At 38.0% G+C, this 13,159-nt stretch overlaps 1 protein-coding gene across 4 annotated transcripts; it reads right to left on the bottom strand.

The window, feature by feature from the left end:
* Positions 1-1,269: 1,269 nt before the first annotated feature.
* Positions 1,270-6,922, bottom strand: LOC112278032 (cysteine-rich receptor-like protein kinase 44). Of its 4 annotated transcripts, none has more exons than XR_016501214.1 (15): positions 6,704-6,922; positions 6,250-6,454; positions 5,981-6,052; positions 5,681-5,828; positions 5,416-5,487; positions 5,154-5,302; positions 4,811-4,879; positions 4,335-4,493; positions 3,932-4,117; positions 3,486-3,532; positions 3,129-3,247; positions 2,730-2,943; positions 2,275-2,505; positions 2,001-2,151; positions 1,270-1,818 (listed from the first exon to the last, which is right to left on the bottom strand). XR_016501214.1 is itself a non-coding variant. In XM_090248077.1 (15 exons), the coding sequence occupies exons 6-15, from the start codon at positions 5,246-5,248 to the stop codon at positions 1,771-1,773; spliced, it is 1,326 nt and encodes a 441-aa protein (XP_090104203.1). In that variant the 5' UTR covers positions 5,249-5,302; positions 5,416-5,487; positions 5,681-5,828; positions 5,981-6,052; positions 6,250-6,454; positions 6,704-6,922; the 3' UTR covers positions 1,270-1,770. The 4 variants fall into 4 exon arrangements, 2 of the variants coding, with proteins under 2 accessions (XP_090104203.1, XP_090104204.1); XR_016501215.1 differs by having other exon boundaries at positions 2,324-2,505; XM_090248077.1 differs by having other exon boundaries at positions 2,268-2,505.
* Positions 6,923-13,159: the final 6,237 nt, after the last annotated feature.

The following is a 13,159-nucleotide window of genomic DNA, read 5'->3' as shown; positions in this document are numbered from 1 at the left end:
CATGCCCACTTATGTGGTCCTCTACCAATTGCATCCTTATTATTAACAACATACTTTCTTTTCTTCATTAATGACTATTCTTGGAAAAACTTGAATTTATTTTTTCAAAGAGAAGAAACAAACCTTTAAAAAATTCATAGAATTGTAAGCAATAATGGAAAACTTATCAAAGGTTTGAAAACCAACAATAGAGGAGAATTTATATCACAAGGCTTCTCAAATTATTGTACTAGAAATAGGATCATTTGACAATTCATATTGCCTTGTATATCCCAACAAAATGAAGTAGTGAAAAGAAGAAATAGATCAATATTAGACAAAACAAGATACATATTATTATCATGAAGACTATCTATTTATCTATAGCCAAAAGCAGCAAAAACCACAATATATCTATTAAACAAGCTATCAATAAGAGGAAACAATCTCAATATGTCATGAGAAGAAATGTTTTTTTGGGAGTAAACCAAAATTATGCCATTTGAAAACATTTGGATGCTCATCTTACGTGCATATAGGATATCAATCAAGAAACAACCAAGGATGAAATTTATAGTCATCCATATAGTGAATTGCTCACTCTTTCACAAAAATAATAATAAAATTGATATATCTATTTTTAGCTATGTATTAGGAAAACTCACACTGATATATCTTCAATTAAACAAGTACACTCTCCAAATCAAGAAATCAATCCTATTTGGCCATTCTCAACTATTATAAGAGTAGGCAGACAAACTAGAGTACCATGATGGATGAAAGACCACTTTGCAGGATTGATGACAATATCAAATCTAGAACCAACCACTTATCATAAAGTAGCTCTGCATCAAGGATAGAAATAAGCCATGATAGAAGAAATAAACTCAATATACAAAAATGAAACTTAGACTATTATAAATCTACTTCCAAGTAAATCTGCTATCTCAACTTAATCAATATATAAGGCAAAATTGAATACTAATGGCTCACTTCAAAAACACAAAGTTACATTGGTTACAAAAGGCCTTCAAAAAAAGGAAGGCATTGACAATGCATAAAATTTTAAACCAGTAGTAAAATAGGCTACCATTAGAGCCATGATTTCAAATGCAACACAAAACAATTGGAAACTATATCATATAAATACATTACAATTGCATTTAGTCATGAAGATTTGAAAGAAGAAGTTTATGTTACTCAACCACAAGGCGTTGAAATTCCTCCCAAAGAAAATATGATTTGCCAACTGAAAAAAACAATATATGGACTACAACATGCCCCTCCAGCTAGTATAAAAAAATAGACTCTTCTTTATTTCAACAAGGAATAGGTGATCATTATATATTGAAAACCTCCTTCTCGTAGTTGCACAGAGAAAACGACCAAGCTAAGCAGTAAACAAGATCGAAAATTGCACAGAAAACCTCACAAGAGAACAAAACAAGATCTAAAGTTAAACCTCTTCTACGTTGGCTCACTTTCTACAAATACTATATCTGTCCCTTCACTGACGAACTATCTTGATCTATAATCTACCCAAGTCTGTCAAGGATGTCAACAAGCTGCATTCCACTTTTCTAGGGTTGGAAGAAAAAATAAATCATCTGACTCTTATTTCACTGAGCTCAAGCACAGCATCAGTGGAATTTTCTTTCTCAAAACGACTTCCACCTCCACTTGACGATTCCATGAAAGACGACTCGCCTTCCTCCTTTACAGTCCCAAGATCACTCCTGCGACCGGCAAACAACCTCATGGTCTCCAAGAGTTTCTCCTCATTCCCTGGCTTCAGCGCCACAACCTCTGCCTCATACCCTGCCGATGCAGATCCCATACCTACGAACCCACCGAGACAATAAGCCATATTCTGATCCCTACATGCCCAATCTGCTCAAACATCATGTGAATAACTAGGATTCATTTCACCTACGAAAATAAAGTCCATCTTGGACCAAAGCGATCACCCTCAATTGAAGGTAGTGATACCAAACATGTGAAAAAAAGAGCGAAATCCTCACCCATTTGGACAGATACATTTCGCCAGGAGGATAAGAATCATCAATGTTTCTTCTTCCACTCACGATCTCTAAACACAGCACTCCAAAGCTGTAAACGTCCACCTTGTCACTCAACCGACCACACGACGCATATTCTGGTGCCAAGTATCCCCTGTGGACACATTCAACCCACTTCTACTTCAGAAGTAGGGCACAAACATGGATCTCCACAACTTCCAGTAACTACTGAGCCGGAACTTCACAACTTGAACTAACTACTGAGCTTACTTGGTACCAGCAACATGCTTGGTCACTATACAACTCTGTTCATCAGGAAAAAGTACCGCCAAGCCGAAGTCTGCTATCTTGGTGTCGTAGTTCTTGGTTAGTAAGATGTTGCTGGCTTTGATGTCTCGATGGATGATCCTCGGATGTGCAAGTGCATGGAGGTAATGTAGACCGCGGGCCACTCCCAAGACGATCTTCCATCGCACAGGCCAGCTCAAGTCGGCCTTGTTTGCACCCCCTGCGCCAACGAAATCGTGGCAACACAAGGTGTAAAGGGTGCTAATTATCGCTTAAATACCACCAAATTTCAACTGGTTTCAGGTTGTTCATAAACAAGAGCAAGTGTGAGAGTAATCCAAAAAGAATCAAGAATAAGTGATTGGAGTGTTTTCAATGAAGAATTGCAAAACTGTCACAGACGCTGTGTAAGATTAGAGTTCTCACGTTGAGGGTTCATCTCACCTAGAAGAACCTGGTCAACGTCATAGTTGTCAACATACTCGTACACCAACAATCTTTGTTGTTCACGAATGCAACACCCTCTCAGATTCACAAGGTTCCTGTGCTTCATTCCTGTCAACAAAACTACCTCATTCAGAAATTCGTCTAAACCCTTGGAAGTCTTTTGGGGGAATAGTAGTTTCACAGCCATGACATTTCCATTCGGCAAAATTCCCTGCGAGAAGTCACAAAGACGGTGTCATTTAGTCGAAATCTCCGATGTAATAAATTGGAAACAAATCCCACTATCTTCTGCTTACTACCATCCATGTGGCACACAGACAGTAGATCTGCATGGTTTTCGGCAGAAAAGTAGACGTCTTGATCTGCAATATTTCTTCGACGTTGTTCACATTTTACCTTGTACACTCTCCCAAAGGCTCCCTCGCCCAACTTCAAGTCGGGATGGAAGTCGCGTGTGGCAGTTCGGAGCTGGCTGTGGGTGAATATAGTTGGCTTCACCTCAAACTCTTCAAACTCTGGAGCGAATACAAACCTCAGTACTTTTGTAAACAACGGTTACAGCTGCAGTTGATTTTGAGAATGAATCAGGCATGAGCTACAAATATCATGCCAAATTTGATATTGTGTACTCCTAGAAGTGCAGATCAAGTTCTTACTTTGTTGGACCAGAACCTGATACTGCTTGAGCTTTTTGTGCCTATGAAATAGAATAGCCAGACTGATCATTAGGATCAGTGATGAGGTTACACTTACCACCACAGCGATTATCGTAACCTTGAGGTTGCTTTCTTGCTTTGGAACTGCAACAAGATGACGAACTCTCATAAGCACGGTTGATTATAAAAAACACGAGATTGACATGTTCATTCGACCTCAACGAAGAGGACCAATACCTGAGTTGATGCAAGTTTGTGCACAGAACATTTTCCTTCCGTCATCAGAATGTGGAGACTTGCTGAAGGGATTCCCTTGTAGTCTGCACAACCCAATGTGACGATATGGAAACCAATGCTACCTATGAATTGAATTCCAGTCATACAATTCCCTCCACAGACTTGTTATCATGATAAGTACACAGCTACTCAAAGCAAACGGTTCATCGTTGCATTCCAGCTACCATTGATCGACATGCTGATCTATTAGTGACCGTTTCCTTCCTTATCAGGAGAGATTGCCATCAATCGTAAGGGCAGGCTCACCTAATAACTGTGGCCATATCAACGATAGACTTGGCGTCATAGACAATATTGCTAATGCGGTTGTTCATCAATGAAAGTACTGTCAGCGTACTTGATTTTGCTGTCCAGTTGTTAGACATGAGCAAGCCCAGGTCATACAGTCGACTGATGTTCAGTGTTGGATCGGTGCGAATGTTGTCGAGATACCTGTAATGCAATGTATCTTGTGAGGCGACTTCCATTGAATTACAACATTTTGATAACTGCATTGCGGAAATTCTAAATCATTCATTCAACCTGATAATAATATACTGGTTAATGAAATGTATTTTAAGCATGATGAAGGAGGTATATTACATGACGTCGGGTTAAATCATTCACACTCCAAGTTTTGGTAATTTCAAACTTGATAAAATGAGCTTACAGCTCCTGGAGCGAGCCAAGTTCGTCGGAGTTCCAGAAATTTTGATCGATTGTCACTGGATTGTGCGATATATCCAACACTGAAAGGATGTTGTTCTTAGTTCTGCTGAAGTATGACGAAATCAGAAACGATCCTGTAAATCCACTCCTGCTCAAATTCCTGTGGAAGACATAAATACAGGAATCAGAGCACTTCGTCCTCTGTTGCTCAAAGTATAAGATACATCGGGTTTCACCTGAGCCTGATTGATGATGATATTATCAATCTCCTGTAAGATACATTGTGCTACATCGTGTGTTTCATTTCCATGGCAATCCCTGCTGCAAGTGTTAGCCAATGTAAGGAATGCAACTATGGAACTGACGTGCGTGGTTACAACTTTCCCGTCACAACATTGACAAGCTGGCAACATAATTGCAGAGTTATGCTTAAGCTTGTAAGGTACTGCACACACATCCTGGGCATCCGAAACTCACACAGTGCGTAAGGAATGTATCATTGTCAGGTTTGGCAGTGTCCCGTTAAACTTGTTGCTTGACAAGTCCCTGTCAATCCCAGAGACATAAGAATAGTGAGATTAGAGCGACTCGGACTCAAACGAGTTTGAGAAGTAGTAGCCACCACAACAAACCATTCACCGATCACCTACCCCTAGTATATAGCTTTTGCTGCACTCGGATGGTGCGATGCCAAACTCTAAAATCATTCGAGACTAGTACTTTTAGATTGCCGGAGGTCACTAGTAGATTAAGTTACATGAATTACTGGACTGAAAAACTCGAATCTCTAATTTCAGATGTTAGAAATTCGGATTCTCACAGGTCGAAAAGATTGGTCATGGTTTCAAACGCTCGTTCTGGGACCGGCCCCTCAAAACGATTTCTGCCGAGTCTTGTAGTTTCGAGGTACACCATGTGACGAGTTTATGAAACGGGAAGGACCCATTGAACTTGTTGCCACTTAAGTCCCTGTTGAAGTGCCAATTCGATTTGTGAGATGACCACAGTCTTTCTGCTGGAAACATTTGCGAAATTAAAACAACAAACCATGGTTTGGCACACTATTCTATTACAAAGCTTACAGTGTCAAAAGCATATCCGATTGGACCCCGTATTGAGGGAATTCACCCTCCAACGCATTGTCGTGAACATCCCTGGGAATTAAGAGCAGTAAAACAACTTTTAGGGTTTGCATCAGCAACATGTAATTACAGTATCATATCTGAATCAAAAGAACATCTCATGTATAAATTGCATAATGGTATCTAACTCAAATGCAATGGCAAACTTTAGATGCATAATTTGGTCGCAAGTGACGAGAACTGCACAACAGACATCGAGTCTTACAAATTACTAAGACTAGTTTGATTGAATGTGTCTGGAAGAGGTCCAGTGAGATTTGGATTTCCTGTCAGCTCCCTTCAGCTCAGGACCCACCTATTAGTGTCGTCGTCCGTAAAGAGGATGCTGAAAAAGTGAACTTCCTGAACCAACACTGAACATTTCACAGTCCGATGTCAATTGAGCCCTAGCTTCATAAGGACTGTTCTCTCGGTTATTTCCAATTTTCAGAAACCAAGTTCACACTGGATCATGAAGTCTTATCAGCAGGTAATAGCAAAAATCAAGGACATTTCAGAGACTCACAGTGTATACAGCGTGGTAATGTTTCCAATTGTTGATGGTATAGAGCCTACAATTGATGCACTTTGGAGAGTCCTGTTTGATGTGGCCATGAAACCCTTAAAAAATCAGAAAACTAATGGATACGACACGATGAATCAGAAGCAGTTGTATATATGAAGCGGTCAACAAGGTTGGCAGCACGTCCACCTCCCAGTTGTCCAGGAGCAAAATTCGATTCTAGCATGAGCAACAATTTGGAAACAGAATAAATCAAAGTAGTAAACACTCACACGCCTGTAAAGTAGCGAAAAACATAGCAATTTTGATGCGTGGCATTTGAAAAACAGTCGATGAAGTCAAGACACTGCACCCCACGCCAATTGCGATTGTCTTGTACGTTGCACGGAAACGTCGAATTTATGTACCACCCAGCCAAGTTAGTCTCAAGGCGGGGGGTTTGATTCCATGCTCGCAAAAGGTCTTCTAGTGCGTCCACTGCAAGTTAACCCAGACAATAGTTCATTTGTTACTAGTCCGTGTAGGAACAGAGTCCTCTTTATTCACACCGGTCTCCTCGAAAGAATGGAGTTTCGTCAGACTCTTACAAGTACTAGCATTTTCGCAACCGACGTCCAACTGTACAGCCAAGTCAATCAAGAGCTGCCTCGGTTCTCAATTGTCCCTAAATTTTTGCCTGGCCAATTTTGAAACCACACATTCACATGATGGAGTGGTACTGCTTACCTTGTTCCGGATTTAAAAATTATTTCTTTATTCTGTCCGTTGCAGATAGGCAATGTGCCCAACAAGACGATGAGAGGTGCAACGAAGCAAGATTGGTGGACAAGAGAATACTTCCCGACGCCCAGTTTGAGACCCATGGTGTCTCCCGCTTAGATACACTCTGCTCACAGTGTGAATCTGCTCTGCTTACGGTGTCGACAGAGAAAGCACAACAACGTGATGAAACGAGACAGACAGCTCTTGTCCAATGCTTTGCGCACTTTATATCGATTGCCTCTACCGATTTCTGAGGTGAGCTGAATGTGGTCTCGCACATTCACACTGTCGGTGAGGACCACCAGCTCTTCAACATTGTCAATGCTTGATAAACGAGACATAATTTTTTTTTTATTACAGATGTTAGTTGTCGGTGGATGGCGTTCATCCATCTGCTTACCATTCCGCCATGGGACCTGGAAGGTCCTGCTTGGACCGCAATTGGGCAGCCCGATCCCCGATAAAACCTCGTGTCGGCTGCGGCGGGGTCATCCTGTCTCGCAGTAGGATCATGAACTTATTTAGTGGTGTTTAGGCTTAATCTTATTTTCTATAAAAACACATAATTTAGTTTCTTTAAATTGGAAATAGAAACGATTTATTAAGATGAGGAATGAGAAACACGCCTATTCAAAATGAAATTTTCAAATCCTGTTTGAAAAATTTGTATGAAACATATATTTAGAATTCCCAAACAATAAATAGTAGTTCAGGATAGTACAAAGTGATTTTAGTTTAGAGTTTGTAATAATAATAATTATTTCTAAATATCAATTTATATTTAAATGTAAGTCAAAGTACCAATAAATGTAAATCTTAATCATACATTGAGTTGGTTCAAATATTGTTGCTTTTTGAATCAAATTCTCCTGCATGTAGAAGTATTTTATATAAATAATATTTTTCTTTTTGGCCCCGCTCGAGGATGCACTGGGCAGGGAGCGTGGTGGCGGGGGCGAGTCTCAGGATCAACAGATTTTGTTAATTTTTTTGTCTATTCATTGGTTCGATTATAGGTTCGTTCGTTCGGTTGTGGCCTCACATGCCCTGCTTGGCGAGAGAGAGTAAGAGAGATGAACTCATACTGTGCTCATCTTCCTCCACCACCACCTGTAACAGATCTCTTCTAGTTGTCACTTGGTTTCACCCTGAAACACAGCCAACAGAAAATCCCGTTAGTGCTAGCCCCATGAACTGGTCCCTGTTTCCGGATATTGTCACCACAGTCTCGTCCATATATAATTCCAGACTTACGACACTAACAAACTTAACTCCATTGACCATTGGAGTTCTCATGACTCCTCCGGATCACCCGGGACTCGACAGAGACTCCGAAGACTTTCCCGCACACTGCACGCTACCCTTGCATCGTGTGGTCCCTTGGTGTGAGGGAGGTGGCCCACCCAACCGCTCCTTTGCTACCTCGCCATGGCTTTCTCATGGACTTGGGGATCGCCGAGGCTCCAAACCTTTTGACTCACAAGTGCAAGGGTCTGATCCTTTAGATCCTTACATCCTCCTCCACTTTGGACAGTCAATGTCCTCATTGACATATGAGGTACATTTGTTTTTTTTGTTTTTCCATTCTTAAAGAATATTTATAATGGATGTCTTGCACTTACATCCGTTTTCTATTTTTTTTTCCTAAGTAGCTTGATGGCTCCTTAACTACTTAGCCTCCATTTACACTTCTAGTCATTCAGAAGGTTGTAGGGGTAGATGAGGATTTACTAATTCCTTATTGAGATGAGACGCTACCCTCTTCTCGCGTTTCTTGTGCAATTTCCTTTTGCCTTCAACTTTCTTAAGTTTTATCAATTCTATGAATTTTGAAAGTTCACATCTCTCAATGTGAATAATAGGGATGTTATTCCCCACTTAGACTTAGCCGCGGCCGTGGAACTCCTTAATTAGGATCCGCCTTATCCTAATACTCTTCCCTATCATATGGAAGTGATTTGCTATCACTCAATGTGAAACCCATTTAGAAAAGGCCAACCGTTTAGGCCTAGTTGCTCAAAGTCTTGTATCCGCTTCAAACAAGCTTCTTAAGATTTCCCTCTACAAAGTCCCCTCGGGCAGGAATCCTTTCAAAATCTTTTATTTCTTGAAAACTTCCACCATCTTCTTTTCTAAGATTTTTTTTTTCTTTTTCTTTTTCTTTTTCTTTTACAAGTCACATAAGTTGTGATCCTCCTCTACTTTGGAGTGAAGATGCCTTCATCTTCTTGATCACCTTTTCTATTAATCTCTCTCAAATTATCAATCAACTAACCAACCTATCCTTTAGTGGTTTTTGATCTGCTTCCTCGTAGTCTTAGATCTTTTATAATCACCAACTTTCTTATTGAAAGCTATGACTAATCCCTGCACATGTCGCAAGTTCCTTTCATTTATCTATTGGAATTCATGCAAAGGATATTCTTTGAAAGTACACAAGTATTGAACTCCTCTAACATCCATCCATTTCTTATCAAGTATCATTTCTACTTGTCCCATGGTTTGATCCCATATTTCTTCTTCAAGTGGGATTCTTGCCTTTTCTTTGTGGAAGCCTTTTCCATCCTCCACAAATTTTTTGAAAACACTTACATGGAAAACTGGATGTCACTTCAATCTTTTAAGTATGTCTAATATATAGACATGCTTATACAACACTCTTTCAATCTCATAAAGACCTGTCCATTTCTGGATCCATTTGGGAGTAATGTGTGTTAGGCAAGTGAGGTTGCTTGTATTCAACCAAACTTTATATCTTTTTTTAAATTGCACATCCCTTTTATACCTATGTGCTTGTTTCTTATATCTTCTTTTGGCCAATTTCTATCTAACTTTAGCGGTTTGTAATATGGCTTCTCTTTTTGCCACCCACTTAGCTCCTTTAATTGAATAAAAATCCGAAACTATTTCATCACTCTGTCTCACTCCTACCAAATCTATAGGTCAAAGTGCATTAAAACCATGAGCTACTTGAAATAGTGTATTTCCTAAGGACACATTCTGAGTTGTATTATAACTAAACTCAGCTATGGGTATGCAATTGATCCAATCCTTATGATCACTTGTCACATAGTGCCTTAGATACATTGAGAGAATTCCATTGAGTCTCTCAATTTGGCCACCCCCTTAAAGATATTAAGCAGTAGTTAATATTATCTTAGAACCTAGCTTTTTCATAATATGCTATTAAAACTAAGATGTGAATTTTACATCTCTATCACTCACAATTGAGGTTGGCACTTTATACAAAGAGATCCAATTATCAAAGAATATATTTGTTGTTAATTCTGAGGCAGTTTCTATTGCCTCTTTTGAATCCTTCGAAAACATAGTGATTGATACAAACCTAGCAATTTTGCTGAATCTATCAACAACTACAATTATGGAGTTAGCTTCACCACATTTTGGTAAGCTAGTTATGAAGTCCATTGAAATATCTCTATAAAGTAGAGATAGAATAGGTAATGGTTCTAAGAGTCCACTCTTTGCTTGAATAGAGTGTTTATTCTTTTGACAGATTAAATAGCTCTTCACATATTGGTCCACATCTTCTTTTACAGAGGGTCAATAGTAGGATTTTGTTACTTCTTTACATGTGACCTTCCTATCTCTATGTCCACCACATGAAGAATCATGTATTTCATACATTAGTTTCCTTCTCCATTTATCTTCTGGTACATAGAGTCTACTTTGCTTAAACCAAATTAATCCATTTCTTATAGAAAAGACTCCCATAAGTCTTTTTTTTTTTCCTTGTAGTTCTGATTTGATCAAAGGCTTTTTTAATTTCAAGTGAATCCTTATCTTATTTATAATCTTTCTTAATACCCTTTATGAAGAAGGAGTCATCATTATTCACTATGGTCTTTAATGTCATTGAGTCATGGAGTTTTTTTCCCATGAACTCCTCTCTCCGACTTAGTACATCAGATACTAAGTTGTCTTTGCTTGGTTTATGAATTAGTTCAATATCCATTGACACTATCATATCATACCACCTCAATTTTTTAGGTGAGGCTTGGACTTTGGAAGTAAAATACTTTAAAGAAATGTTGTCAGTGTATACTTTGGTTCTTCTACTTCCCAAGTAGTGTCTCCAAGCTTTCAAACAATATACTACTACAAACAATTCTTTCTCATGTATTGGCTATCTTAATTGGCTTCCACTCAACTTCTTACTTTCAAAAGCCACCAATCTCTTTTCTTCCATTAAGGCTCCTCCTATCGCAGAATCACTTGCATCCGTATAGATTTCAAACTCCATATCAAACTTAGGATAGAACAAGACATGACTTGATACTAAGGCATCCTTGATTTCTTGAAAAGATGCATTACAATCATCATTCCATTGAATAATGTTGTTATCCTTTTTCAAGAGACTACTAAGAAGGCTAGAAATTTTAGAGAAGTTCTTTATAAACTTCTTATAATAATTTGCTAGTCCTAAAAAGGACCGCACTCCCTTTTAAGTTTTTGGTACTTCCTAATTTCTTATTGCTTCAATCTTCTTTGGATCTGATTTTATTCCATCTCCATTGATGATATGCCCAAGAAACTCCAATTCTCCTAAAAAAAACATGTTTTTTTTAAGTTAGCATACAATTAATTGTCTCTTAGTTTCTGTAAAACTATCTTGAGGTGCAATCTATGGTCTTCTTCACTTTTAGAGAAAACCTGAATATCATCAATGTACACCACTACAAACTCATCACTTTTCTTATGAAAGATTGAATTCATTAAAGTAGTAAAGGTAGCAGGTGCATTATACAACCCAAAAGGCATTACTACAAACTCATAGGGACCATATCTGGTTCTAAAAGTAGTTTTTTCAATGTCTTTTTGAGCGATCCTTATTTGATAATATCCACTTTTATGATCAATCTTACTAAAATATTTACTATCACTTAATCTATCCAATAAGTCATCGACTCTCAGAAGTGGATAGTTGTTTTTTATAGTGATCTTATTTAAGGCTCTATAATCAATGCACATCCTCATTTTTCCATCTTTTTTTTACTTACAAAGAGGATTGGAGCTCCAAATGGAGATTTGCTTGGTTTTATATACCCATTTTCAAGCATCTCATTAAGCTATGCTTTGAATTCACTCAACTCCCTTTGATTTAACCAATAAGGCGCTTTACTTGGAGATTGTGACCGTGGTACCAAATCTATCTTATGATCCACCATCCTACTTGGTGGGAGTTGTTTTGGAAGTTCCATTGTCAAAACATCTCTATATTCACACATAAGATCAGTAACTAAGTTTGTACAATGAGAAGTTGTTTCGATCAACTCATTATTATTAGAAAAAGAAACACTTTTTACATCATCAATTGAATCAACATCAAAACTTCTTAAGTGGAAGAAAACTATTCCCCTTCTAATTCACTCTAAGATACTATGAAAATCCTAGATTGATATAACATGGAGAGGTTTGTAAACGGTAAGTCTACTACTTTTTCATTTTCTCCAACCATGACTATTTTTATTTTGGGCTTCCATCAAAGTTCAATTCCATAGAAGTTCAAAAAAGTATTTCTCATAACTACATCTATTCCACTAAAATTACAGATTGTGAAGTCTTCTTGAAACCTATGGTTTCCACACTTAAACTTCACATCCTTTACAACTAAGTTGGTCACTTCCTCGCCATGTGCAAAAGAAATTTTCACCCTCTTGGTTTCTTCTTGAATCAATTTGAGCCTTTGGACATAAGTTGGATTCATAAACGAGTTGGTTGCTCCTATATCAATCAACATGGAGGTTTTACAATTCCCAACTTTAATATTGAGATAGATGAGTTTCTTGTGTAAACTAATTGAAGTGAGTTTTTCTTGAAAACCTCCTTTTTTAATCAGAATCTTTTTACTAAGACTCATAACTTGAAGGCAATCTACTTCAAGGGTCTTATTTGATAAAGAAGTGTTAGAAAGTTCACTTACTTTTTTAGGCACTTCTTCATTCTTACAGTCATTTGCATAATATACTTTTTGTTGACACTAGAAATAAGTTACATTAGACGAACTTGCTTTTACCTTTTTAGTGCTACTTCCTTGACTCTCTTTGATCTTAAGTTTCCCAACTTGAGAAGGACGTTCTTCAAATTTTCTCTTAAAAAAAGGTGATTTCTTACTTCCATGGAAGGGCCTAGTTTTCCTTTAAAAATTAGCCTTTCATTCCTATGTTTTGGTCATAGTGCTTTGTTCATAATGTCCCACCTCTTGTTCTTCCAATTTAAGTTGAGAAGCCAGGGCAAAAGCATTAGTAATATTGATAGGTATGGTTTTTTTTTCCCAATATTTCTTTCTTGTTGCAATATTCAATCCATTATAAAAGAAAAGTAATAAACACTTATCATAGTCTAATTGAGTATATGTTAGTTGTTTTTGGAACTCACCAACATATTTAAGAAGTGAGG

The sequence above is a fragment of the Physcomitrium patens genome, chromosome 26 (genome assembly GCF_059467195.1).
Source record: "Physcomitrium patens ecotype Gransden chromosome 26, ASM5946719v1, whole genome shotgun sequence".
Lineage (NCBI taxonomy): Eukaryota > Viridiplantae > Streptophyta > Bryopsida > Funariales > Funariaceae > Physcomitrium > Physcomitrium patens.
Note: the sequence above shows the minus strand (reverse complement) of the source record. Positions and strands in the feature narration are given on the sequence as shown.

What these genes read in the sequence shown, in the direction of transcription:
- LOC112278032 (XM_090248077.1), bottom strand. Translation starts at nt 5,248, where the DNA reads ATGGTGTACCTCGAAACTACAAGACTCGGCAGAAATCGTTTTGAGGGG. An exon ending in TTACGATAATCGCTGTGGTG is followed by an intron (nt 3,248 to 3,485) that starts GTAAGTGTAACC and finishes TATTCGCTCCAG; the next exon opens with AGTTTGAAGAGTTTGAGGTG. An exon ending in CCTTTGGGAGAGTGTACAAG is followed by an intron (nt 2,944 to 3,128) that starts GTAAAATGTGAA and finishes GACTTCTCGCAG; the next exon opens with GGAATTTTGCCGAATGGAAA.